General features: G+C 35.4%; 1 protein-coding gene across 1 annotated transcript; it reads right to left on the bottom strand.

The window, feature by feature from the left end:
• Window positions 1-1523: 1523 nt before the first annotated feature.
• On the bottom strand, window positions 1524-4133 carry LOC138131057 (novel acetylcholine receptor chaperone). The gene is made up of 3 exons (XM_069047807.1): window positions 3861-4133; window positions 3304-3442; window positions 1524-2951 (listed from the first exon to the last, which is right to left on the bottom strand). Exons 1-3 carry the CDS (start codon window positions 3969-3971, stop codon window positions 2740-2742), a joined length of 462 nt encoding a protein of 153 aa, XP_068903908.1. The 5' UTR covers window positions 3972-4133; the 3' UTR covers window positions 1524-2739.
• Between the last annotated feature and the right edge of the window lie 10593 nt (window positions 4134-14726).

Genomic DNA, 14726 nt, shown 5'->3' with positions numbered 1-14726 from the left:
ACATCTTGACAGATTTTCCCCAAGACACAACTTACACCACACAATTTTGTAAAATTTACACTAAGGAGTGACCACAGGTATATGTAAGATACTTCTAATTAAAGTAATAATCTTGCTTAAATATAATAAATAAAAATATGTCCAGTTTAATTAAATATTAGCAGATTGTATTAGGTAAGTTTGGAATAAATTTGATAAAACTGTAAGTAAGTAATAATTTCTGAGAAAAATCCTGGAAGAGGTCAACTTTCTTTTCAAGAGTGCATATTGTTCACTACTTTACTTATGTTGACAGCTTTTCATCTCCTAATAATGACGTCATCTACCTATAATTTTTTTAAATGACAACCTCCACTTTTTTCTTATTTTTCTGGTAGGCGGTCGTACTAGCTAAATGATGAATGAAAAAAATTGATACCTTACATAACAATTTTTTGAGAAAATGACAAATTTTATTTCGAAAATCGTACGACACTCATTAATGACCAATAAAAAATGAGTTCACGAGCCATTACCAAGACAACAAAAAAAATTTTTTGGAAATTTTTTGTAGGTAGACCAACCTAAACGCTGTTCAAAAATCAAAAAACCATTCGCGTCCCGCTGGGGCAAATTAATACGACGTCATTGGAACGCACTAAAAAAAAATTCTGGAAAGAATTAATTCTCTTGAGATTATAAGTGAAGTTAAGTAGTAATAAATAGTGACAAATTAATTCCAAGTTTTACAACAGGCAATTAAAAAATGGATATACTTATTAGTAAGTACCATTAGTAAGTACTAATCATACAAGATAAGCAAATACATAATCTGCGGCATATTAATTTCTTTTTAATGTACTTACAAGGATCCTTTGACAATATTTTTGTTTAAACTTGGAGATCCTAGTTTTTACGTATTTAAACTACAAACATACCAATTTTAAATAAATATTTTAATAACGGAATTAATTTTTTTTGTTGTTTAAAGGTTTTGACTATACATATTTCTAAGACTCTTAAATCCCGCAGCATCTAAAGTATTAAATCAATTACTACTACAATAACTTTATATTTTTGTGGACAAATAAACAAAATCTTTTGCAATAAAAAAATTAATCTACTGAAGCAACTACAAACTGAAATATTGGACCTTCTACATTTTTTAACTATTTTTTCATTAATCAAGTAGAAGTAGTAATTGTGACTTACCTAAACTGAAATAAAAAAATATGTGTAATGGTAAATTAGGCTTATTTTGGTATTAAAAGCAGACATTGCTTGATCAGGACCCGTAAAAAGACAATATTGAATAACTTTAGGTCATTGATTAGAGAAATATCAAATGTAATTGAAGGGTTTATTGTTAGAAAAAAAAACGATAACGATAAGACACAAAATGACAAATTGAGTACCTAATTAATTATTATTAATATTAATTAAAAATATACCTACCCTCTAATTGGCCAGGTATGGTAACAAATTAAAACTTTGATAGCTGAAAATAGGTGTCTAGTAACACAATTTGAATAAAAACAATTACATCATATTTTCGACTAAATTCTTTTATTATCGTCATATAAAATTACACAATGCAAATAATTTAATAGTTTACAACTTCTTCAAATCAATTCAAAGATGGAAACACTTTCCATTTGCAGTGCAACCAATACAGTAAACTAAAAACCATCCATGTTTCATGTTCCACTAACAGTTTGTAGATGTCACTAGTGACTAACCTATTTTAAATTCTTAAAGTACAAGGCTGTAATTTTTTATTGGAGAATAAAAATAACATAAGAAACAGAAAAGGTTTCATTTTGAGATGCTAAAGTTTTTCTTTAATTAATTTAAATTCTATTACCTTATTAACTTCTAATAAAAACGCGGATGCAGGACACTTAAATGTAAATACAATTTAGTTCCTTTGTACCCTCTCCATGTTCCACTTTACGATCAAAATAGTAAAGGGTCGAATTTTATATTTACGTCCGTTCATTGGCAGTGAGATAAAAATTGCTAATTTACTAATAAATGTGGCCAATAAAAAAGATGATAAGGAGCAGCATATAAAAAACAAAACCTCAGAAAACATGTGACATATTGTAATTGAGAATTTTGCCAAAGCAAACGAGGTTCTGGTTACGTCTTGTAAATCCAGGTGCCATTTTCTTTCTTCCCATTTCAAAGATGGGAATCTAGGTATCTCGGACATTTTGTGTTCTCGAGAGAAACCATTTTTTAAAATAAAATTCACCTACCTAGATGTCACAATTGACAAGTGACAGTTAAATTACGTAGCACGTTTTAAGAAATTTTGTTTTCTGCCGGCCCCCTTGTCTCTTTTTTATTAATCATATTGTATTAAAGATAATTAGATAATTCACATTTTGTACACAAAAACAACGACAAGTCGACAACACTGTCTTATTAAATAATAATAATATTATTTTACTTATTTGGGGTAATATTTTGACGTTTGAATATATTCAGTTTTTGCAATACCTATATTTTTAAATAATTGTACTAAAGTGTTTAAAAGTGTATAATGTTTCATTCTGGAAATATATTAAAATTGTAGTTGGTACATTCTCGTTGATTATTATTTATGTGGATTTATGAATCTTCGAAACGACAAAATATTATAGGGACAATCAATTAGGTACTTTTATTGAAATCTATTAGCTTTTTGTGGGTGGACTCCTCTCTGCTTATTTGGACGTGATTCATCTTGTCTGGTAGTAGTTATTTTTTACACTTTTACTCCTGCTTAAAACCATTTACGGTTGCTTCTGGTCTGTCTACTTCTCTTCTAGTAAGTTGATAATAAACAACGAGTCGTCCACTTAACATAAATAAAAATACTAATGCCGGTGCTGTCCTTTCCAGTTTATCCGCAACCATATAATGAGAATATACAGCCATAAGTGTCAGTACGAGTAAGCATACATTTGCACCATTCTTCACCTTGTCTGCAAAATATAAAAAGTTATATTTACCGATGTTAATAAAAGGCAGAATCATTCATGATTTTATGAAGCAGCGCAACATTTTATGTGTTTGCCATGTGCTTATTTTTGGTTTAACATTGACAAAATATATAGGTTGCGGTCGAAAATTTGGTAATATCAGACTAAAATAAACACATTGCTCAGAGATCCACAAATAAAATGTTACTTTATAAATATTGTACCAGACGGTTTATTTCTGCGAAGATTATTTACATGACTTTTATAATGAATTATCACAAGATGAACTTTTTATAAACTGATTGACACTAGATCTGTTACTTGGACAGTACCAATTATCAAATATTTTACTTACGATTTGGCACGAACGCCATTGCTAATCCGCAAATTATTTCTAACGCGCCCACAGTTCTCCTATACCATTTGGATGGGATTTTAAAGTCAAGTGCCTCTGCTAATGGAAATACTTTTGCATATTTTACATATTCTTTTCGCTGAAAAAATACATTTTTACAGTGATTTTAACAATAATAAATACGAATATTTATTGAATCTAAATATAAATCCGCCCAACTTATAACAAAATAATAATTTCTGTAATGGGGTAAACGTGGGTGTGTTTACGTTTTTGCAACATAACATGGTTTTAATAGACGGGTAATGAAAATCGGAAATTCGTTTTTTACTACAACGCAAAACGAACGTTAAAGTCGGAGTCGTTAGAGCGGTTAATTTTATAATCGTTGAAAATTACAGAATTGGCTTAAAATATTACGTGACAATCATATGAAACTTATATTAGCATTTTTGTCTCGCGAAAATATTTGCAACAACCTAGGTAGGCATCGGGCCAAAAATTTAAAATATCATTCTCTTGTGTAACGATCATTTAAGCATAAAAAATACACTTACCAAGTCTTTATGTAGGTCTTTAGAGATGTAACTGGATAATTTAATAAAACCCACAAAAATAAAAAACAGTCCTAACAGTATAGAGAGGGATTTTAAAACAATTGATCCCATTTTGTTTATTTTAACTTATGCTATCACTTTATTTATTACGAATTCTTCCACTAGTATATATACATTGTGTTCAATTTATTCTTATATTGTTGGTGTTAATTTTTGGGGCACGATCTTTCCATCTTCAACAACGGTGACGCTCTAAACAAAATCGATATTGGGCGCCTGCTTCTACTAGCCGTTCTTAAAATATCGTGAAGTAATGTATTAACAGTGACAAAAACATTTTGTGTTTTCGCAAACATTTTAATATAGCACATCCCGCCAAATTGTTTAAAATTAATAATCATACAAATAATAGTAAATATTTAGGTAATGGAAATTATAAAGTGTTTTACTGACACTTTAAGTTGACCAAAAATGAAATGAGGCAAACTGTTCCCTTATTGATTTCTAGATAATAAAAAATATTATATCATTTTTGATCTGTAAATAAAAGATAATGCTACATGTTCGTTTCAAAACATGTTAAAAATTCAAACAATCTATGAAGGAAAGTAATTTTTTGGTTACTTCTAATTTATTAGAAATTAAAATTAATTAATTAATTTTAATTTATTGTTATTAAAAAAAATTGGGACACTACATTAGGTGTTGGCATTGCTTTTTGGATCATTTTATTTCGTATAATCTAATGTGCATAATACAATACATCATTATAACCTATTATTATCTTTCGGAAAACTTAACCGTAATTTATACTGCGTCTGTCATTTATTTACCTATACATACCTTGGTATAAACTTTTAAACTTTAATTAGTAAAATAAAATCAATTAATTTCAATGTTAATAAGACTAAATGGCGCAAACGACATTTGACGATGATGATAATGATGATTATAATATAACAAGGAAATGTTTCAAAAATTTGCTTGGTTTTTAAATATGTATAGGCAAAACCTGTGGAGCAACGAATATTGAAATATTAAAACAAAAAGCTCAAAACATAATGCTAGGACAATTATATTTGGCAAATATAAAGGGTTGGTAACACTGGTAACTAGACGAACAATTGCAAGTTTAAATTTAAAGTGTCGTGAAGTGCAAAAGAAGCGTATTGAAAAGAGGAATCCAGCGGTGTAGAATTCATTGTCATAGTATGTTTAATAAGGGAGCCGTTTAAATGTTTTTTCGGGGTGCAAATTCGATAGAATGGGGGGGTACGTGGTTTTTTCGAAAATATTTTTTGCCTCCGATTCGAACGAAATTGCGGTGAGCTATTGTTTAGGATGAGTGGAATTCAGGCATAGGAAAAGTTCCGGTCATAGACCCGATTTGTTGGTGTGGGAGCCAAAAATATGGGTTTTTTTGAGTTTTTTTGTTTTTTGTGAATTTCTCTTAAACGAAAAACGCGCGGTAAAATTTTTTCGGCTCAAAAGAAGCGCATTGGAAAGAGGAATCCAGGGGTGTAGAATTCATTGTCATAGTATGTTTAATAAGGGAGCTATGGCCGTTTAAATCTTTTTTCGGGGTGCAAATTCGATAGAATGGGGGGGTACGTGGTTTTTTCGAAAAATTTTTTTGTCTCCGATTCGAACGAAATTGCGGTGAGTTATTGTTTAGGATGAGTTGAATTCAGGCATAGGGAAAGTTCCGGTCATAGACCCGATTCGTTGGTGTGTGAGCCAAAAATATGGGTTTTTTTGAGCTTATTTGTTTTTTGTGAATTTCTCTTAAACGAAAAACGCGCGGTAAAATTTTTTCGGCTCAAAAGAAGCGCATTGGAAAGAGGAATCCAGGGGTGTGGAATTCATTGTCATAGTATGTTTAATAAGGGAGCTATGGCCGTTTAAATGTTTTTTCCGGGTGCAAATTCGATAGAATGGGGGGGGTACGTGGTTTTTTCGAAAAAAATTTTTGTCGCCGATTCGAACGAAATTGCGGTGAGTTGTTGTTTAGGATGAGTTGAATTCAGGCATAGGGAAAGTTCCGGTCATAGACCCGATTTGTTGGTGTGGGAGCCAAAAATATGGGTTTTTTCTAGTTTTTTTGTTTTTTGTGAATTTCTCTTAAACGATAAAAGGGAGGTAAAATTTTCTCGGCTCAAAAGAAGCGCATTGGAAAGAGGAATCCAGCGGTGAAGAATTCATTGTCATAGTATGTTTAATAAGGGAGCTATGGCCGTTTAAATGTTTTTTCGGGGTGCAAATTCGATAGAATGGGGGGGTACGTGGTTTTTTCGAAAAAATTTTTTGCCGCCGATTCGAACGAAATTGCGGTGAGTTATTGTTTAGGATGAGTTGAATTCAGGCATAGGGAAAGTTCCGGTCATAGACCCGATTTGTTGGTGTGGGAGCCAAAAATATGGGTTTTTTTTGAGTTTTTTTGTTTTTTGTGAATTTCTCTTAAACGATAAAAGAGAGGCAAAATTTTCTCGGCTCAAAAGAAGCGCATTGGAAAGAGGAATCCAGGGGTGTAGAATTCATTGTCATTGTATGTTTAATAAGGGAGCTATGGCCGTTTAAATGTTTTTTCGGGGTGCAAATTCGATAGAATGGGGGGGTACGTGGTTTTTTCGAAAAAATTTTTTGTCGCCGATTCGAACGAAATTGCGGTGAGTTGTTGTTTAGGATGAGTTGAATTCAGGCATAGGGAAAGTTCCGGTCATAGACCCGATTTGTTGGTGTGGGAGCCAAAAATATGGGTTTTTTTTGAGTTTTTTTGTTTTTTGTGAATTTCTCTTAAACGATAAAAGAGAGGCAAAATTTTCTCGGCTCAAAAGAAGCGCATTGGAAAGAGGAATCCAGGGGTGTAGAATTCATTGTCATTGTATGTTTAATAAGGGAGCTATGGCCGTTTAAATGTTTTTTCGGGGTGCAAATTCGATAGAATGGGGGGGTACGTGGTTTTTTCGAAAAAATTTTTTGTCGCCGATTCGAACGAAATTGCGGTGAGTTGTTGTTTAGGATGAGTTGAATTCAGGCATAGGGAAAGTTCCGGTCATAGACCCGATTTGTTGGTGTGGGAGCCAAAAATATGGGTTTTTTCTAGTTTTTTTGTTTTTTGTGAATTTCTCTTAAACGAAAAACGCGCGGTAAAATTTTTTCGGCTCAAAAGAAGCGCATTGGAAAGAGGAATCCAGGGGTGTGGAATTCATTGTCATAGTATGTTTAATAAGGGAGCTATGGCCGTTTAAATGTTTTTTCGGGGTGCAAATTCGATAGAATGGGGGGTACGTGGTTTTTTCGAAAACATTTTTTGTCGCCGATTCGAACGAAATTGCGGTGAGTTGTTGTTTAGGATGAGTTGAATTCAGGCATAGGGAAAGTTCCGGTCATAGACCCGATTTTTTGGTGTGGGAGCCAAAAATATGGGTTTTTTCTAGTTTTTTTGTTTTTTGTGAATTTCTCTTAGACGATAAAAGAGAGGTAAAATTTTCTCGGCTCAAAAGAAGCGCATTGGAAAGAGGAATCCAGGGGTGTAGAATTCATTGTCATAGTATGTTTAATAAGGGAGCTATGGCCGTTTAAATCTTTTTTCGGGGTGCAACATCGATAGAATGGGGGGGTACGTGGTTTTTTCGAAAAAAATTTTTGTCGCCGATTCGAACGAAATTGCGGTGAGTTGTTGTTTAGGATGAGTTAAATTTAGGCATAGGGAAAGTTCCGGTCATAGACCCGATTTGTTGGTGTGGGAGCCAAAAATATGGGTTTTTTCTAGTTTTTTTGTTTTTTGTGAATTTCTCTTAAACGATAAAAGAAAGGTAACATTTTCTCGGCTCAAAAGAAGCGCATTGGAAAGAGGAATCCAGCGGTGAAGAATTCATTGTCATAGTATGTTTAATAAGGGAGCTATGGCCGTTTAAATGTTTTTTCGGGGTGCACATTCGATAGAATGGGGTGGTACGTGGTTTTTTCGAAAATATTTTTTGTCTCCAATTCGATCGAAATTGCGGTGAGTTATTGTTTAGGATGAGTGGAATTCAGGCATAGGGAAAGTTCCGGTCATAGACCCGATTTGTTGGTGTGGGAGCCAAAAATATGGGTTTTTTCTAGTTTTTTGGTTTTTTGTGAGTTTCTCTTAAACGATAAAAGAGAGGTAAAATTTTCTCGGCTCAAAAGAAGCGCATTGGAAAGAGGAATCCAGGGGTGTGGAATTCATTGTCATAGTATGTTTAATAAGGGAGCTATGGCCGTTTAAATGTTTTTTCGGGGTGCAAATTCGATAGAATGGGGGGGTACGTGGTTTTTTCGAAAAAAAATTTTGCCGCCGATTCGAACGAAATTGCGGTGAGTTATTGTTTAGGATGAGTTGAATTCAGGCATAGGGAAAGTTCCGGTCATAGACCCGATTTGTTGGTGTGGGAGCCAAAAATATGGGTTTTTTTGAGTTTTTTTGTTTTTTGTGAATTTCTCTTAAACGATAAAAGAGAGGCAAAATTTTCTCGGCTCAAAAGAAGCGCATTGAAAAGAGGAATCCAGGGGTGTAGAATTCATTGTCATAGTATGTTTAATAAGGGAGCTATGGCCGTTTAAATGTTTTTTCGGGGTGCAAATTCGATAGAATGGGGGGGTACGTGGTTTTTTCGATAAAATTTTTTGCCGCCGATTCGAACGAAATTGCGGTGAGTTATTGTTTAGGATGAGTGGAATTCAGGCATAGGGAAAGTTCCGGTCATAGACCCGATTTGTTGGTGTGGGAGCCAAAAATATGGGTTTTTTCTAGTTTTTTTGTTTTTTGTGAATTTCTCTTAAACGAAAAACGCGCGGTAAAATTTTTTCGGCTCAAAAGAAGCGCATTGGAAAGAGGAATCCAGGGGTGTGGAATTCATTGTCATAGTATGTTTAATAAGGGAGCTATGGCCGTTTAAATGTTTTTTCGGGGTGCAAATTCGATAGAATGGGGGGGTACGTGGATTTTTCGAAAAAATTTTTTGCCGCCGATTCGAACGAAATTGCGGTGAGTTATTGTTTAGGATGAGTTGAATTCAGGCATAGGGAAAGTTCCGGTCATAGACCCGATTTGTTGGTGTGGGAGCCAAAAATATGGGTTTTTTTGAGTTTTTTTGTTTTTTGTGAATTTTTCTTAAACGATAAAAGAGAGGCAAAATTTTCTCGGCTCAAAAGAAGCGCATTGGAAAGAGGAATCCAGGGGTGTAGAATTCATTGTCATAGTATGTTTAATAAGGGAGCTGTGGCCGTTTAAATGTTTTTTCGGGGTGCAAATTCGATTGAATGGGGGAGTACGTGGTTTTTTCGAAAAATTTTTTTGTCTCCGATTCGAACGAAATTGCGGTGAGTTATTGTTTAGGATGAGTGGAATTCAGGCATAGGGAAAGTTCCGGTCATAGACCCGATTTGTTGGTGTGGGAGCCAAAAATATGGGTTTTTTCTAGTTTTTTTGTTTTTTGTGAATTTCTCTTAAACGAAAAACCCGCGGTAAAATTTTTTCGGCTCAAAAGAAGCGCATTGGAAAGAGGAATCCAGGGGTGTGGAATTCATTGTCATAGTATGTTTAATAAGGGAGCTATGGCCGTTTAAATGTTTTTTCGGGGTGCAAATTCGATAGAATGGGGGGGTACGTGGATTTTTCGAAAAAATTTTTTGCCGCCGATTCGAACGAAATTGCGGTGAGTTATTGTTTAGGATGAGTTGAATTCAGGCATAGGGAAAGTTCCGGTCATAGACCCGATTTGTTGGTGTGGGAGCCAAAAATATGTTTTTTTTTTGAGTTTTTTTGTTTTTTGTGAATTTCTCTTAAACGATAAAAGAGAGGCAAAATTTTCTCGGCTCAAAAGAAGCGCATTGGAAAGAGGAATCCAGGGGTGTAGAATTCATTGTCATAGTATGTTTAATAAGGGAGCTGTGGCCGTTTAAATGTTTTTTCTGGGTGCAAATTCGATAGAATGGGGGGGTACGTGGTTTTTTCGAAAAAAAATTTTGTCGCCGATTCGAACGAAATTGCGGTGAATTGTTGTTTAGGATGAGTTGAATTCAGGCATAGGGAAAGTTCCGGTCATAGACCCGATTTGTTGGTGTGGGAACCAAAAATATGGGTTTTTTCTAGTTTTTTTGTTTTTTGTGAATTTCTCTTAAACGAAAAACGCGCGGTAAAATTTTTTCGGCTCAAAAGAAGCGCATTGGAAAGAGGAATCCAGGGGTGTGGAATTCATTGTCATAGTATATTTAATAAGGGAGCTATGGCCGTTTAAATGTTTTTTCGGGGTGCAAATTCGATAGAATGGGGGGTACGTGGTTTTTTCGAAAAAAATTTTTGTCGCCGATTCGAACGAAATTGCGGTGAGTTATTGTTTAGGATGAGTGGAATTCAGGCATAGGGAAAGTTCCGGTCATAGACCCGATTTGTTGGTGTGGGAGCCAAAAATATGGTTTTCTTCTAGTTTTTTTGTTTTTTGTGAATTTCTCTTAAACGATAAAAGAGAGGTAAAATTTTCTCGGCTCAAAAGAAGCGCATTGGAAAGAGGAATCCAGCGGTGAAGAATTCATTGTCATAGTATGTTTAATAAGGGAGCTATGGCCGTGAAATCTTTTTACGGGGTGCAAATTCGATAGAATGGGGGGGTACGTGGTTTTTTCGAAAAAAATGTTTGCCGCCGATTCGAACGAAATTGCGGTGAGTTATTGTTTAGGATGAGTGGAATTCAGGCATAAGGAAAGTTCCGGTCATAGACCCGATTTGTTGGTGTGGGAGCCAAAAATATGGGTATTTTTGAGTTTTTTTGTTTTTTGTGAATTTCTCTTAAACGATAAAAGAGAGGCAAAATTTTCTCGGCTCAAAAGAAGCGCACTGGAAAGAGGAATCCAGGGGTGTAGAATTCATTGTCATAGTATGATTAATAAGGGAGCTATGGCCGTTTAAATGTTTTTTCGGGGTGCAAATTCGATAGAATGGGGGGGTACGTGGTTTTTTCGAAAAATTTTTTTGTCGCCGATTCGAACGAAATTGCGGTGAGTTGTTGTTTAGGATGAGTTGAATTCAGGCATAGGGAAAGTTCCGGTCATAGACCCGATTTGTTGGTGTGGGAGCCAAAAATATGGGTTTTTTCTAGTTTTTTTGTTTTTTGTGAATTTCTCTTAAAATAAAATAGAGAGGCAAAATTTTCTCGGCTCAAAGAAGCGCATTGGAAAGAGGAATCCAGGGGTGTAGAATTCATTGTCATAGTATGTTTAATAAGGGAGCTATGGCCGTTTAAATCTTTTTTCGGGGTGCAAATTCGATAGAATGGGGGGGTACGTGGTTTTTTCGAAAAAAATTTTTGTCGCCGATTCGAACGAAATTGCGGTGAGTTGTTGTTTAGGATGAGTTAAATTTAGGCATAGGGAAAGTTCCGGTCATAGACCCGATTTGTTGGTGTGGGAGCCAAAAATATGGGTTTTTTCTAGTTTTTTTGTTTTTGGTGAATTTCTCTTAAACGATAAAAGAAAGGTAACATTTTCTCGGCTCAAAAGAAGCGCATTGGAAAGAGGAATCCAGCGGTGAAGAATTCATTGTCATAGTATGTTTAATAAGGGAGCTATGGCCGTTTAAATGTTTTTTCGGGGTGCACATTCGATAGAATGGGGTGGTACGTGGTTTTTTCGAAAATATTTTTTGTCTCCGATTCGATCGAAATTGCGGTGAGTTATTGTTTAGGATGAGTGGAATTCAGGCATAGGGAAAGTTCCGGTCATAGACCCGATTTGTTGGTGTGGGAGCCAAAAATATGGGTTTTTTCTAGTTTTTTGGTTTTTTGTGAATTTCTCTTAAACGAAAAATGCGCGGTAAAATTTTTTCGGCTCAAAAGAAGCGCATTGGAAAGAGGAATCCAGGGGTGTGGAATTCATTGTCATAGTATGTTTAATAAGGGAGCTATGGCCGTTTAAATGTTTTTTCGGGGTGCAAATTCGATAGAATGGGGGGGTACGTGGTTTTTTCGAAAAAAAATTTTGCCGCCGATTCGAACGAAATTGCGGTGAGTTATTGTTTAGGATGAGTTGAATTCAGGCATAGGGAAAGTTCCGGTCATAGACCCGATTTGTTGGTGTGGGAGCCAAAAATATGGGTTTTTTTGAGTTTTTTTGTTTTTTGTGAATTTTTCTTAAACGATAAAAGAGAGGCAAAATTTTCTCGGCTCAAAAGAAGCGCATTGGAAAGAGGAATCCAGGGGTGTGGAATTCATTGTCATAGTATATTTAATAAGGGAGGTATGGCCGTTTAAATGTTTTTTCGGGGTGCAAATTCGATAGAATGGGGGGTACGTGGTTTTTTCGAAAAAATTTTTTGCCGCCGATTCGAACGAAATTGCGGTGAGTTATTGTTTAGGATGAGTTGAATTCAGGCATAGGGAAAGTTCCGGTCATAGACCCGATTTGTTGGTGTGGGAGCCAAAAATATGGGTTTTTTCTAGTTTTTTTGTTTTTTGTGAATTTCTCTTAAACGATAAAAGAGAGGTAAAATTTTCTCGGCTCTAAAGAAGCGCATTGGAAAGAGGAATCAAGGGGTGTAGAATTCATTGTCATAGTATGTTTAATAAGGGAGCTGTGGCCGTTTAAATGTTTTTTCGGGGTGCAAATTCGATAGAATGGGGGAGTACGTGGTTTTTTCGAAAAATTTTTTTGTCTCCGATTCGAACGAAATTGCGGTGAGTTATTGTTTAGGATGAGTGGAATTCAGGCATAGGGAAAGTTCCGGTCATAGACCCGATTTGTTGGTGTGGGAGCCAAAAATATTGGTTTTTTCTAGTTTTTTTGTTTTTTGTGAATTTCTCTTAAACGATAAAAGAGAGGTAAAATTTTCTCGGCTCTAAAGAAGCGCATTGGAAAGAGGAATCCAGGGGTGTAGAATTCATTGTCATAGTATGTTTAATAAGGGAGCTGTGGCCGTTTAAATGTTTTTTCGGGGTGCAAATTCGATTGAATGGGGGAGTACGTGGTTTTTTCGAAAAATTTTTTTGTCTCCAATTCGAACGAAATTGCGGTGAGTTATTGTTTAGGATGAGTTGAATTCAGGCATAGGGAAAGTTCCGGTCATAGACCCGATTTGTTGGTGTGGGAGCCAAAAATATGGGTTCTTTTGAGTTTTTTTGTTTTTTGTGAATTTCTCTTAAACGATAAAAGAGAGGCAAAATTTTCTCGGCTCAAAAGAAGCGCATTGGAAAGAGGAATCCAGGGGTGTAGAATTCATTGTCATAGTATGTTTAATAAAGGAGCTATGGCCGTTTAAGTGTTTTTTCGGGGTGCAAATTCGATAGAATGGGGTGGTACGTGGTTTTTTCGAAAAAATTTTTTGTCGCCGATTCGAAAGAAATTGCGGTGAGTTGTTGTTTAGGATGAGTTGAATTCAGGCATAGGGAAAGTTCCGGTCATAGATCCGATTTGTTGGTGTGGGAGCCAAAAATATGGGTTTTTTCTAGTTTTTTTGTTTTTTGTGAATTTCTCTTAAACGATAAAAGAAAGGTAACATTTTCTCGGCTCAAAAGAAGCGCATTGGAAAGAGGAATCCAGCGGTGAAGAATTCATTGTCATAGTATGTTTAATAAGGGAGCTATGGCCGTTTAAATGTTTTTTCGGGGTGCAAATTCGATAGAATGGGGGGGTACGTGGTTTTTTCGGAAAAAATTTTTGCCGCCGATTCGAACGAAATTGCGGTGAGTTATTGTTTAAGATGAGTGGAATTCAGGCATAGGGAAAGTTCCGGTCATAGACCCGATTTGTTGGTGTGGGAGCCAAAAATATGGGTTTTTTCTAGTTTTTTTGTTTTTTTGTGAATTTCTCTTAAACGATAAAAGAGAGGTAAAATTTTCTCGGCTCAAAAGAAGCGCATTGGAAAGAGGAATCCAGCGGTGAAGAATTCATTGTCATAGTATGTTTAATAAGGGAGCTATGGCCGTTTAAATGTTTTTTCGGGGTGCACATTCGATAGAATGGGGTGGTACGTGGTTTTTTCGAAAATATTTTTTGTCTCCGATTCGATCGAAATTGCGGTGAGTTATTGTTTAGGATGAGTGGAATTCAGGCATTGGGAAAGTTCCGGTCATAGACCCGATTTGTTGGTGTGGGAGCCAAAAATATGGGTTTTTTCTAGTTTTTTGGTTTTTTGTGAATTTCTCTTAAACGAAAAACGCGCGGTAAAATTTTTTCGGCTCAAAAGAAGCGCATTGGAAAGAGGAATCCAGGGGTGTGGAATTCATTGTCATAGTATGTTTAATAAGGGAGCTGTGGCCGTTTAAATGTTTTTTCGGGGTGCAAATTCGATAGAATGGGGGGGTACGTGGTTTTTTCGAAAAAAATTTTTGTCTCCGATTCGAACGAAATTGCGGTGAGTTATTGTTTAGGATGAGTGGAATTCAGGCATAGGGAAAGTTCCGGTCATAGACCCGATTTGTTGGTGTGGGAGCCAAAAATATGGGTTTTTTCTAGTTTTTTTGTTTTTTGTGAATTTCTCTTAAACGAAAAACGCGCGGTAAAATTTTTTCGGCTCAAAAGAAGCGCATTGGAAAGAGGAATCCAGGGGTGTGGAATTCATTGTCATAGTATGTTTAATAAGGGAGCTATGGCCGTTTAAATGTTTTTTCGGGGTGCAAATTCGATAGAATGGGGGGGTACGTGGTTTTTTCGAAAAAACTTTTTGCCGCCGATTGGAACGAAATTGCGGTGAGTTATTGTTTAGGATGAGTTGAATTCAGGCATAGGGAAAGTTCCGGTCATAGACCCGATTTGTTGTTGTGGGAGCCAAAAATATGTTTTTTTTTTATTTTTTTTGTTTTTTGTGAATTTCTCTTAAACGATAAAAGAAAGGTAAAATTTTCTCGGCTC

The sequence above is a fragment of the Tenebrio molitor genome, chromosome 5 (assembly GCF_963966145.1).
Source record: "Tenebrio molitor chromosome 5, icTenMoli1.1, whole genome shotgun sequence".
NCBI classification, from domain to species: Eukaryota; Metazoa; Arthropoda; class Insecta; order Coleoptera; family Tenebrionidae; genus Tenebrio; species Tenebrio molitor.
The sequence above is the reverse complement of the archived record's forward strand: the minus strand, read 5'-3'. Positions and strand labels throughout refer to the sequence as shown.